The sequence below is a fragment of the Centroberyx gerrardi genome, chromosome 15 (genome assembly GCF_048128805.1).
Source record: "Centroberyx gerrardi isolate f3 chromosome 15, fCenGer3.hap1.cur.20231027, whole genome shotgun sequence".
Taxonomy (NCBI): Eukaryota; Metazoa; Chordata; class Actinopteri; order Beryciformes; family Berycidae; genus Centroberyx; species Centroberyx gerrardi.
The window spans coordinates 2,907,294-2,919,706 of NC_136011.1; the positions used below are offsets into that span (position 1 = coordinate 2,907,294).

Genomic DNA, 12,413 nt, shown 5'->3' on the forward strand with positions numbered 1-12,413 from the left:
CATGATAGAGAACTGCTATGGAAGGAAATAAGAGCTGGGGAGAAAAGGCAGATGGTCATTATTTTCGTAACGCACTCCATTCTTATGTTAATCTTCAACACAATAATGTCACAATGAAAATCCTCCTCCTTATCCACAAAAACAAGCCAAGCATTGCGCGTTTGCTGTTTATTACTGCTATCTTTTATCTCTCTTACCCAGTGAATTGCGTTTCAGTGGAGAGTTTTAGTGTCCCATGACTAAGTGCAGGCTTTTCCACCCCGACAAGAATAAAACAGTGGGGGAATCACTGAATACTTGTCATTTTTTGGTATGAAAATAGTCAAATTTAAAGACAAAATATTGGCTCAAAATATCTGTATCTGAAATTTGAACTCAAAAACCCTTATCTTACCTCTGAGACCACCCATACTATAAATCTATACAGTCACAGGACTAGGTGGCATTTTGAAGAAAATCATCAACAGTAAATAAAAAAATACAAAAACCCAGGGCAGCTTTCCCTGCAGCCAGTGTGGCAATCGATTCACTCTTTTAAGTTAGCCAATAGGAATGGAGCATTTGCAGCAAATGCACCAGCACATACCTGTATTGACGATGTTTGTGTCCCTTGGGGATCGTAATTACATCATATGGACTAAGGTCAATCTAAAGTCAAACATTGTCAATCAAAATGTGCTGGAGCTATTTAGTCGGCAGGTACAGGTATATAGATGTAGTATTGTAAAAACAAACTTAATCCACCAGTGCTTTTGTTGGCATTACTGTTTTGCTCATATGCAGCTATTTCTTCATGTGTTCTTTACTGATATGAACACCAGAGAAGGTCAATTACACCAAAGACTGCAGACAAGTCCGTCATAGCTAAAGTTATAGGGAGTGGAATCAGATTTGTTTCAACTCTCCCGCCATCAAAATCTCTAACCCTGGCAGGATGACAGGTTACCAAAACTCTGTCCAATACAACAAACAAACAACAAGCTACTTGTGAGTCCATGTAACTTTTGCTTACAAGCCCTGGTTCACTTGTAGTTGGACAGTGTGAAACTAAACAAACCAAATACAAAAATGCAACAAAGTAAACTAAACACACTAAAAATACAACAGCTTCTCAACTGAGACATACAAGACTATACTGCATTGCATTAAAGTGTTTAATAAACAGATTTGCTTATGTTCTGCAGTTACAAAGTTAATCTAAATGAAGTAAGAGAACCTCCAGGAAAGGAATGATCAAGGCAAACAAACTCACCTCTGGTTCCACCTTGGTGGGCTGAAGGATGAAGAGCTGCAGAGCTGTGTGGGAATACAGTGAATCAACTTAGTATAAGCTTATGAGATGCTAATGAATAGATTAGTATTTTGTCTTTGCTTTCATAAATTTCATGAATCTGATTCATGCATTATGCCAAATGATGTTAAGCATGCAGAACAATGGCGTGAATTAAATAATTTGGCATAGTTACAGTCTTTTCATCATGCCTGAAAGGAATTATTAATGAAAAAAGTAACTACGCATGGCAATTACATTTCAGATATGAGGAGAAAACAGATCTTTAAGGCGCGTCATGCAAAAACCTTGTATTTCCAATGTAACCATGTGTAAAATAAACACATTTTCAAACTGACAACCATATATTTTTCAGGTTATACAATGGGTGTTGAATGGGTGTCCTGGGATCTAATTCATAATAAGCGCACATGACATAAATGACCATGCAGGTCAGGTGAACAGCAGAACTGGAATGACAAGGTTTTCCTTCTCCGGCAGCCATTCTAAGTTTAGATGTGTGAAAGAATGGATTTGTACCTCCATCGAACACAGCCAGAAAAGCCAGAATAAGGAACGGGGCGGTCTTCCCGACGAACTCGTACATCACGCTGCCAAATGGAGGGCCAACTGTGGAGGACAGACTGGGTAGTCAGTGTTAGAGTGAATAGTTCAACTTTACTAGACAAAGTATACTTCAAATTGTTCACATACACAAACACATGGCTGCATTGATGAATAGCAAAGATTCTTTCATGGTGTTCTCCATGGCAACCAAAGATGAAGTGGCAAAGGTATGATGCTGTTCCATTCCTGTTTTGATACTGGTTCACTCCACCTGGATAAAGGATTCCTCCGGTGATGGTGAAAGCAAGGCTCCATTATGTGATTGCTATCATCCATGATCGCAAATGTTTGTGTTGAAACATTCCACGACTACAATTCCATTTCATTCCAGACATTTCCATGACACCTACTGCAATACCCATAAGCCAACTCCCGACCAATCACACGATCAAAGCAGCTCTAACACCTTTACACTCACACTGGGACCGCTCTTCTCTGTTGCAGCCCTAACTTGTGTTCTCGGCTGATATCATGGGTGTACTTTTACAAAATCTTGCCTAACGCAGCTTGAAATGACTCTCTTATGGTCCTACTGTCTTTTCAGCTGAAATACATGCCGCATGTCTTTTTCTGTCATACATTTCAGACAATGTCCTCAGAATGATCTTGGATTATCAGACTTGGCTTTATGTATCAAGTCTGGTTACGTTGGCATCTCTTGGTTTTTCTATACACACCTAGTACTCCCAACGCCAGACCTCCCAAGGCGACCCCAATGGCATGGCCTCTCTCCTCATCATCTGTGTACACACTGGCGAGCATTCCCATCCCTGAAACACACAGACAGAATAGTTGAAGGAATATGAACACCACTGGCTCCCGTGTTGAACATCAGCCTCGCTAGGAGACATGCAGCGCTGGCTTCACAGCAATCTAATTTGTTTATTGAGGGCAGCACCTCTGTCAAGACCTATTTGTCAGTGTTTGAGTTTGATACTAACACAAAAAACGGTGAAGAACCCGGTATGAGGGTACTGTTACTTACAAATTAGGTTGTACTTTAAATATTGATTTATTATTCATATACAGTACATAAGGTAAGTTAAACATATGTTAGATGAACTGTAACAAGTTGTGACATATGGCCTTGGCTGCCACACCAGGAAGCAACAACTGACTAACTGCTGTATGGGCCTCTGGAAGCATTGCCAAAAAAGGGAGCATTCACTCAACAATAAACAACTCAAATTGCAAAAAGGCCGGTTCTAAGGTCTAAATACATTAAAGAATGTTGTTTTCCTTTTTCCATAGCTTTAAATCACCTGGAGGGCTTATTTTTAGTTAGTAAAATACACGTAAATGCAGTTTTGAGAATAGAATAGAATAGAATAGAACAGAACTTTTCACAACATCAGGGATGTAGTGGAGGGTAAACCCACCTAAACACTGTATATCTTTTTATTTGCAGAATAGAGTTTACCACCTTTTTAGGCTGACATAAATCTTTAGCACCTGGATTTTCATAGTGTACATCATAGTAAGTAGTATCAAAGTAAGAAATAAGAGTATTACAAGGAAAAAAGCTCATCAAAGTTCATTGATTTGTGTTTATATTGGTGGTTGATGGCCTTATGATGATCACCAACCAGAGGTCATAGTTTACCTTGCTTTTTGTTTAACACATCACTGCACAACATACATGTAGCTACTTGCTTTGTTGATTGTTCATGAATATTACAGATAAGAGGAATAGTTTGACTTCAGTTTTCTGGCTCTACGAACCAGTAATCCCTTAAAATAACCTTACATTTTCATTAATTTACATGAATTCACCCCTTAATTCAAGCAAAATCCCCTTAAAGTTAATTAAGGGAGTTATTAATGGAGGAGACCCAATCGAAACCTCCTTAAACACCTCCTTAATCTTGACTCCTTACTTTCTAATTTAATGAAAAATTCAGGGAGACAGGAATTTTTCCATTCATTTCCACTTAATTACCCTGTAAACCAAATCTTTTAATTTCTTGTCTCTGTGAACCAACCCATGAATAAATCCCTTATAAACCCATGATACTAACCTTACTTTTTTAAAGCTATGTTATTTTTAATGGAAAATGTATGTTTATGTAATGGAGAAATTAAGGACATTTTAGGGATAAAATTAAGAGGTTTGGTTTCGTACTGGCGTTTTGTTGTTTGCACTTGTTATTTGGCTGTCTGCAAAACTGGTGATACATGACTATCAACTCATTCTACTGCTGCACTTATTGAACATCACTCTGGATATGAGCCACGTGGAAATAGAAAGAAAGAGGTCTTACCAGCCACAGAGGAGCAGGAGGAGCCCACGCCTTGAAGCGATCTGGCCAGAAACAGCAGAGCGTAGCTCGATGAGAAGGCGAACACTTGACAACAGTGAGAATGACAGAAGTTCAGACAAAAGAAACACAGCATCGATCATGAATGAACTTCATAAGGAAGCGTTTTTATGCTTCTGAGAGTGGAGAGATGTGGAGGGCAAGCTGGAACTTACTGATGGTGGATAGGAACATGATGCAAAAGCCAGCGAATATGGGAAGCTGGTATCCTATTCTAGAAGGACACAAAGAGAAAGGTGTTCTTTATATGTATGAAGTAGTGACATTTGTTTTCTGTGAGTAACTAGCATGTCATGGTTTCCAGACAACTACACATATAAACATAAAAATAAATATTTGAATATAAATAATACGGTTAGACTAATATAGGGCCGATATTGGCCTTATATCAGATATCAGCAGTAAGTGCTAACAATAAAAGAATTTCATTCAGTTTCAATGGAGAGTTTTATTGTCCCATGATGGTGTAAATGCAGTTTCTGAGGCTTTTCCACCAGGAGAAGAATAAAACTATTGGGGAAAACACTGAATACCTGTCATTATGGGTAACAATGGAAAAATATAAAGATATGCACTAAATATCAGCTATCGGTGACTTTAGTCTAAAAATACACTGTCTAAATGCTGTTTCAGAGGCTTTTCCACCAGGACAACAATAAAACTCTGGGGTAAATACTGACTACTTAAAAACTTTGCCATGAAAATAGTCAAATTTAAAGATATTGAATATTGGCACAAAATATTGGTTATTGGCAACTTCATATCGGTCGAACCCCAATAAAAAATAACCAACAGCTGTTTGAAAAACCCTTTCCCAAAACCAAAAGTGAGTGCATTGTAAAAACACACAGGATTTATGCAAATTCTGTATTCCCATGACACATGCATTCAAAAAGCAGCAACAGTTGTTAGCCTGATTTCTCTTTTTTCAAAGCACCAGAGAAGGATGACAACATCTTTTGTCTGACATTAGAAGGCTAAAAGCTGCCAGGCACATCACAGCTCTTTTATTCCCTGGTAGCTACCTCACATGCTTGACTTGCCTTGTATTGTCCTTTGTCAGGAGGGAAGGTGACTAAGGGGAAGTAATGGGATTCTGTTCTTTGCCTCAATTACAGCATATTTGGATGCCCACCTGAGACACTAAATATCGCCTTTGAGGTGTCTGCCCATAGCGTTGGAGCATTCACACTTCTTCGTCTCGCCTTGCCATTCTCCTCACATTCTGGGACGAAGATCTTTACATTAACTGTCTTTCACTAGGCTTAGGTTTCGTTGATTATCACATAGAAACCGAATGACATCAAAACTCAACACAAAAAAAACAAAAAGCGACCTATGGTGATATAAGCTTAAACGTTGCCTTCTCTCCTCTGACAGTGTGTAACCATCCTACAAACTCAGTGTAGAAAAAAATACCAGTTGTGGCCACTTTAATGAAAAATTAACTATTTGTCCCATAGGATGTGAAGCAATAGTCAGATACAATAAAAAATATACAGCAATTTACACAATATGTAAGAATAGTCCTACAGTACTTCAATGCAGAATGTTTTTTCTGCTGTACTTGCGAAGACTCAATTAGTCATCCACTCTAAAGATATCCATGCATGGAAACAGGCAAATGCACATGCACACACATATGCAAACACACACATACGCATGTGCACACACGCAAACAGGAATTCCGCTCGATATGATTCAGTTGGATTAGATCTGCTGTAACTGACATGCCCTCAAAACAGCATCAAACAAACATGGTTACCATACGCAGCATTTGATTTTCCTCCCTCGAACTTGAAATGGGAGTCTGTTACTGCGCTTTCTCTCCAATTTGCTTCTGATGTTGCCTCAGATAAGAGCATTAAATGTTATTCTGTATTGACCTTTGACTGGCTATGGGAAGTTGAATCATGATTTTAGCTGTGGGCTATAGCAGGAAGCCTCTGTGACCTGGAAGGAAACTTGTCACTGGGGGCTATATGCTGAACTCTGACACTCTTGCTCTGGCCTTCATCATTCTGGTTTAACTTTATTTACTCTTCCATCATGTCGTAAGAAATACGCGTATGGCTTGGACCGCATCCTCAGTGTTTGTTAAAAACTGAGTCAACAGGATGAGGTTGAATTCTAAAACCCTGATAAGCAACAGCTGCGTCAAATACCAGCTAAATAAATACCAATCGCACACTGTTCCTGCACTATGGAAAAAAACTGTTATCACTGCAGTTCCAAAGAAGTCCTGCCCAGTTGAGAACAATGATTACAGGCCTGTAGCATTGACCTCAATTGTGATGAAATGTTTTGAGAAATATATTGTGTCTTTACTGAAAACTGAGGTAAACCCAGAGTTAGACCCTTGGCAGTTTGCTTATAGACAAGGTAGGAGCACAGATGATGCAGTCAGCAGTACCACCCACTTAGTGCTTAAACACTTGGAGGACACTAAGGCATATGCACGCTTACTTTTTATTGATTTTAGTTCAGCTTTTAATACTCTTCAGCAGTATTTATTACTGGACAAATTATAAGATGATTGTAGATGTATGTAAATTCTTTTATTATCAAATGGTATTTTTCTTTTTTAACTAACAGAGTCCAACATGTAAAGGTAAATAAGGCAATATCTGACCCTAAATCTATTAGTACAGGGGCCCCCCAAGGGTGTGCGAGCTCCCCAGTTCTCTTCACATTACACACGAATGGGTGTGTGAGCAAAAACCCACAAAATTACATTGTGAAATTCTCTGATGACACCGCCATTCTTGGCTTATTATACAGAGATCAAGACACATCACTTTACCACTCCGAAATCAAACAGTTTGTGGATTGGTGTGATGCTCACCACCTTATTGAGAATGTGAAAAAAACTGAGGAGATGATATTCGACCCAAAGTCAATTGGTGACCACAGTCCAGTACTCATTCACAATGTACCCACAAATCAGGTTCCTTCATATAAATATCTTGGTGTCCACATAGACAGTTTGCTCACATGGCATGGTCATGTTGAAAACCTTTGTTCTAGGCTACAACAGAGGATGTACTTTTTGAGAAGGCTTAGACTCTATGGTGTAAATAATAAACTTATGTTCTTGTTTTATCAAATGATTTTAGAGTGTGTAATTCGATATGGCATACAAGTATGGTATGGTAACCTGTCAGCACAGTTAAAGTCTAAGCTCGCACGTGTCATCCAAACGGCCATGAAGATCATAGGGAAAAAAGAACATCACTATCTTCAGTCTTTATATGAAAAATGTGTGCTCAGGGAGGCACAGAAGATTCTGAATGACCCAACACACATCCTGAACCCAGAATTTGAGATGTTGCCCTCAGGATGCCAAATTGCAGACTGAACCAGTACAAAAATTCATTTATTCCATCCTCCATCAAGATATTAAATAGCAACAAGTAGGAGTACTATATTATTTTATTATTTTAAAGAACCACTGGTTGATTATACCTGGTTTTATTATTTTACTACTGTCTCACACTCAAGATGTGAATTGAAACACGTTTTGCATGAGTTTGTATGTATGATCTATGTACTTGCGTGCATGTGCATTGTGATGTTGACAAATGTGTTGTGTGATGCAGTGGCTTGGAGCCCAAGACAAGTTTCCCCGCGGGACAATAAAGTATATCTTATCTTATCTTATCTTATCAATCACTGTTCAAAGTACGATATGTTTCTCACAGAGATTAGCTGAACACTTACAGTAGCATAGTTTCTAATTATTGCACTTGTTGCCATGCAAACCAGTCTGTAACTGACAATTCATGAATTAGCTGGAGGAACAAGCATAAAAGGTCACAAACATGACACATAGTGAGAGTTGGCAAATTTAATCTAGTGCTGTGTTCTGGAGATGTTGGGAAGTCTGAAATTCAGATTTCCACTTGGAAAAATGCAATGGAACGGCCCTTCAAGTCAGAATTCCAAGTAGGAAAGGGTCAGATTTCTCAAGATCACGTCACATCAACATGCAGCATACATTATAAATGCTACAAAGCATTAACAATGTGTTATTAACGTGTTTATAATTGTCAAAATACACTAAATTTTCAGTATCGCATGACCTTAAATCCATCAAAACAACTGTGTGGAAAATGGTTAAACATCTACATTTGAAATGTAAAGTTCCACTTACGTTCTATGCTAACTAGCTAGCTAACGTTGCTGTTACATATAGACATATGTTTGATGCCTGTTGTTTAGTGACACCTGTTGGAGCTTTGAGAAAGTACATGTTGACCAGGATGTTATTGTGGGGGGAGTTCAAGGCCCCGGTTACTGACGTGTAGGCATGCGCAAGAGCTGTGTGATGCTTTGTTGAATAAAAGTTACCAGACTGAAACATGGTGTCAGAAGCGGTTTAGCTCCGTCAAATAAAACCACGGCATGGCGAGTAACTGTATTCCAGCGCCCGAGGGCATGCGTATGTCTGGGGATTTGGCAAAGAACTGGAAGGTTTTTCGGGCGGAGTTTGAGGACTTTTTGCTGGCAACGGGTCTGCATGAGAAGTCGAAGGAAGTTCAGGCGGCCTCGCTGAGATGGCTAATGGGTAACGAGTGCCGTCATGTCTACATGCATAGCCTCACATTGACCGAAGAACAAAAGACAGACCCAGTTGCTATCTTGGATGCTTTGGGGGGTTACTTCAAGCCGGCGAAGAATGTGATTTACGAGAGATACACGTTTGGATGTTGCAAACAAGAAACTGATGAACCAATGGACAGCTTTCTAACGAGGCTAAAGGAAAGAGCATCAGCTTGTGAGTACCGAGAGCTAAAGGACGAGCTGGTTCGAGACAGGCTCGTGCTAGGCGTTGCAAATGAGGGCACCAGAAGGCGCTTGCTGCGCGAACGAGACCTGACGTTACCTGCGGCAGTAGACATCTGTCGGCTTGCAGAACTGACAGAGACACGCATGAGAATCATCGAGGGCCCGCAGGCACAGACAGACAGTGTGAATGCCATGGACAAGCAAAGCGAGAGGCGCAAAACTCAAGGGAAAATGGCGGGGAGAGATCCACAGTGGAACTGCAAATATTGTGGAAACAGCCACAAGCGGGGCAGAGAGCAGTGCCCAGCCTACGGTAAGACTTGCCGAACATGCGGCATTTCAAATCACTTTGCCAAAGTATGTCAGGCTAGCAGCAGGTCCGACAAAATAAAAAGAGTGAATGTGCTTGAAGATGTCGAGCAAGGGGCAGGGGACTCAGGTACAGACGATAGACTGTTTCAAGTCACTGAATGCATTGGTACTGCGAAATCCCAGGGGCGCAAATGGTTTGTGCACCTGCATCTGAATATGAAAAGGCAGCTATGCCAGCTAGATACAGGCACCACTTGCAATGTTATGGGCCGCAAGATCAAAAAGAAGCTATCACCCAGAACAGCGTTACGCCCGAGCACAACCAGGCTGAAACTGTATTCCGGGAAATTTATGCCATCACTGGGGAAATTCCACACAGAATGTGTCATCCAGGGAGGAAAGCACAACCTCATCTTTGAGATAGTTGAAACCAAGCAAAAGCCTCTTCTCTCCGGGGACACATGTGAACGTCTGGGCCTCGTGACCTTCACGATTCCAGATGAGCTGAATAATGTCGATGCAAGTCAGTCTGCGCCCCTTACAAAGGACCAACTGTTAAAAGACTACCATGATGTCTTTATGGACCCAATCGAGTCGGTCCCGGGCGAGATACGCTTTGATCTGGACCCTAATGTAACTCCGGTACAGTGCGCACCACGGAATGTCCCAGTAGCTTTGAAAGCAAGAGTCAAGGAAGAACTGGACAGACATGTCAGAGCTGGCAACATCGCACCGGTGACCGAGCCAACAGCATGGATGAGTAATATGGTGACTGTTGCAAAGCCAGAAAAAATAAGACTCTGCATTGACCCAAAGCCTCTCAACCAAGCACTACTGAGGTCTCACTACCATATGCCGACACTGGAAGACGTGTTGTATAAGCTGCCCAAGGCTCGTATTTTTACATTGGTGGATGCTCGCGATGCCTTCCTACAGTGCAAGCTCGACGACGCAAGTAGCCGTCTGACGACCTTCTGGACACCGTGGGGCCGAATGAAATGGCTCAAACTCCCATTCGGTGTCTCAGTAGCGCCTGAGATCTATCAGCGCAAGCAGCACGAACTGCTATCAGGCCTGGCTGGCATCGAACCGATAGCTGATGACATCCTGGTGGTCGGGTGTGGTGATACGGATGCGGAAGCTGAACTGGACCATGACAACAACTTGAGTGCTCTCATGGAACGATGCAGGGCAGTGAAGCTCAGACTAAGTGAGCGCAAGCTGCAGTTCAAGCTCAGAGCCGTACATTTCCACGGTCACATACTGTCCTCGGAAGGTCTGAAAATCGACCCTGAGAAAACACGGGCTGTGTTGGAGATGCCGACGCCCACGGACGCGAAAGCGGTGCAACGCTTCATTGGGTTCGTCACATACCTTGCAAAATTCCTGCCAAAGCTCTCAGAGATCTGTGAGCCACTCCGCAGGCTCCTGGATAAGGACACTGAATGGCATTGGTTGCCCAAACATGACGATGCGGTGCGTGAAATACAGCGGCTGTGTCACCAGCACACCTGTTCTCAAATACTATGACATCACGAAGCCTGTTACGATCCAGAGCGACGATAGCATGACTGGTCTGGGGTGCTGCTTGTTGCAAGGGGGGCAACCCGTGGCTTTTGCCTCGAGAGCTCTGACACAGACAGAGCAAAACTACGCCCAAATAGAGAAAGAGTGCTTGAGCATAGTTTTCGCCTGCCAGAGATTCCACCAATACTTATATGGCAGGGAAACGATCACCGCAGAAACGGACCACAAACCACTGATCACTATTTTCAAAAAAACCCTCCTGAGCGCACCAAAATGTCTCCAGGGCATGTTGCTGCAGCTGCAATGTTACAATCTCGATGTTGTGTACAAGCCAGGGCCCGAGATGTACGTCAGCGACACTTTGAGCAGGGCCACGCCACCGTGCCGCGGGTCTGACACCCCATACGTGCGACATGCTGTGTGTACCATGGACAGCACTCAGACTGGGTACTCACAGCTAGACCAAGCACAGCACCTGGATGTTACGGCCTTCAGATTCCGCCAAATTGCGCAGCACACAGAAACGGATGATGTACTTCAAGAGCTGACATCTGTGATCCTCAGTGGGTGGCCTGATTTCAAGGAGGACACCCCGTTGGCAGTGCGGGAATACTGGCCCTTTAGGGATGAGCTGAATGTTCAAAACGGGGTGCTGTACAGGGGGCAGTGTGTCGTTATTCCGAAGGCCTTGAGGGCGGAACTGCTCAAACGCATACACACTAGCCACATTGGTGGGGAGGCATGTTATAGACGGGCCAGGGATACGCTTTTCCGGCCAAACATGAGAGCGGCGATAAAGGACTTTGTGGCAAACTGCTCCGCATGCAATGAGTATGCACGAGCCCAGCAGAAGGAATCTATGATGTCGCATGATATACCAGTACGTCCGTGGCAAACGGTGAGCATGGATGTCTTTTCATATGCTGGCAAAGACTTTCTCATCCTTGTGGACCAGTACTCGGATTTCTGGGAAATCGACCATCTGCCGGATCTATCAGCTGACACGCTCATCACGCGCTGCAAAGCCCAGTTTGCGCGTTATGGACAGCCAGACAGAGTGATCACTGATAACGGCCCCCAGTTCGCTTGCGACCGATTCAGGAGGTTTGCTGCGAGCTGGGGATTTACCCATGTCACGTCCTCACCCCGACATCCAAAATCGAACAGCAAAGCCGAGTCGGCCGTTAAGATTGTAAAATCGCTCTGCAAGCGGGCGAAATTGGATGGCACGGATGCATGGTTGGCCATCCTTCACTGGCGCAACACACCCACAGAGGGGTTAGACAGCAGCCCGGCCCAACGTTTAATGTCATGTAGGCTCAAAACTTCACTGCCGGTCGCAGACGGTTTGCTTCTACCAGGTGTAGTGGACGGAGTGACAGAGAAGTTGCGGTGGAAACGGCGGCTTGCGAAATCATTCTACGACACATCTGCCAGGGACCTTCCGGAGCTGAATGTTGGAGATCACATAAGAATGAGGCCTCTTCCAGGTGATCGCACAGGACGATGGCGACTAGGCCAATGCCTCCAGAAGGTCGCTCCTCGCTCATTCGTGGTGGATGTTGATGGCA

The 12,413-nt window shown here is 42.8% G+C and overlaps 1 protein-coding gene across 1 annotated transcript in view; it reads right to left on the reverse strand.

The window, feature by feature from the left end:
• The window catches only part of slc18a2 (solute carrier family 18 member 2), a 32,360-nt gene that overhangs the window by 13,845 nt on the left and 6,102 nt on the right, over positions 1–12,413 (reverse strand). Inside the window, exons 3-7 of the mRNA XM_071901916.2 lie at positions 4,371–4,429; positions 4,159–4,242; positions 2,575–2,667; positions 1,811–1,900; positions 1,253–1,296 (exon numbers count right to left, since the gene is read on the reverse strand). Coding sequence (XP_071758017.1) covers positions 1,253–1,296; positions 1,811–1,900; positions 2,575–2,667; positions 4,159–4,242; positions 4,371–4,429 — 370 coding nt within the window. The remainder of the gene's footprint in view (positions 1–1,252; positions 1,297–1,810; positions 1,901–2,574; positions 2,668–4,158; positions 4,243–4,370; positions 4,430–12,413) is intronic.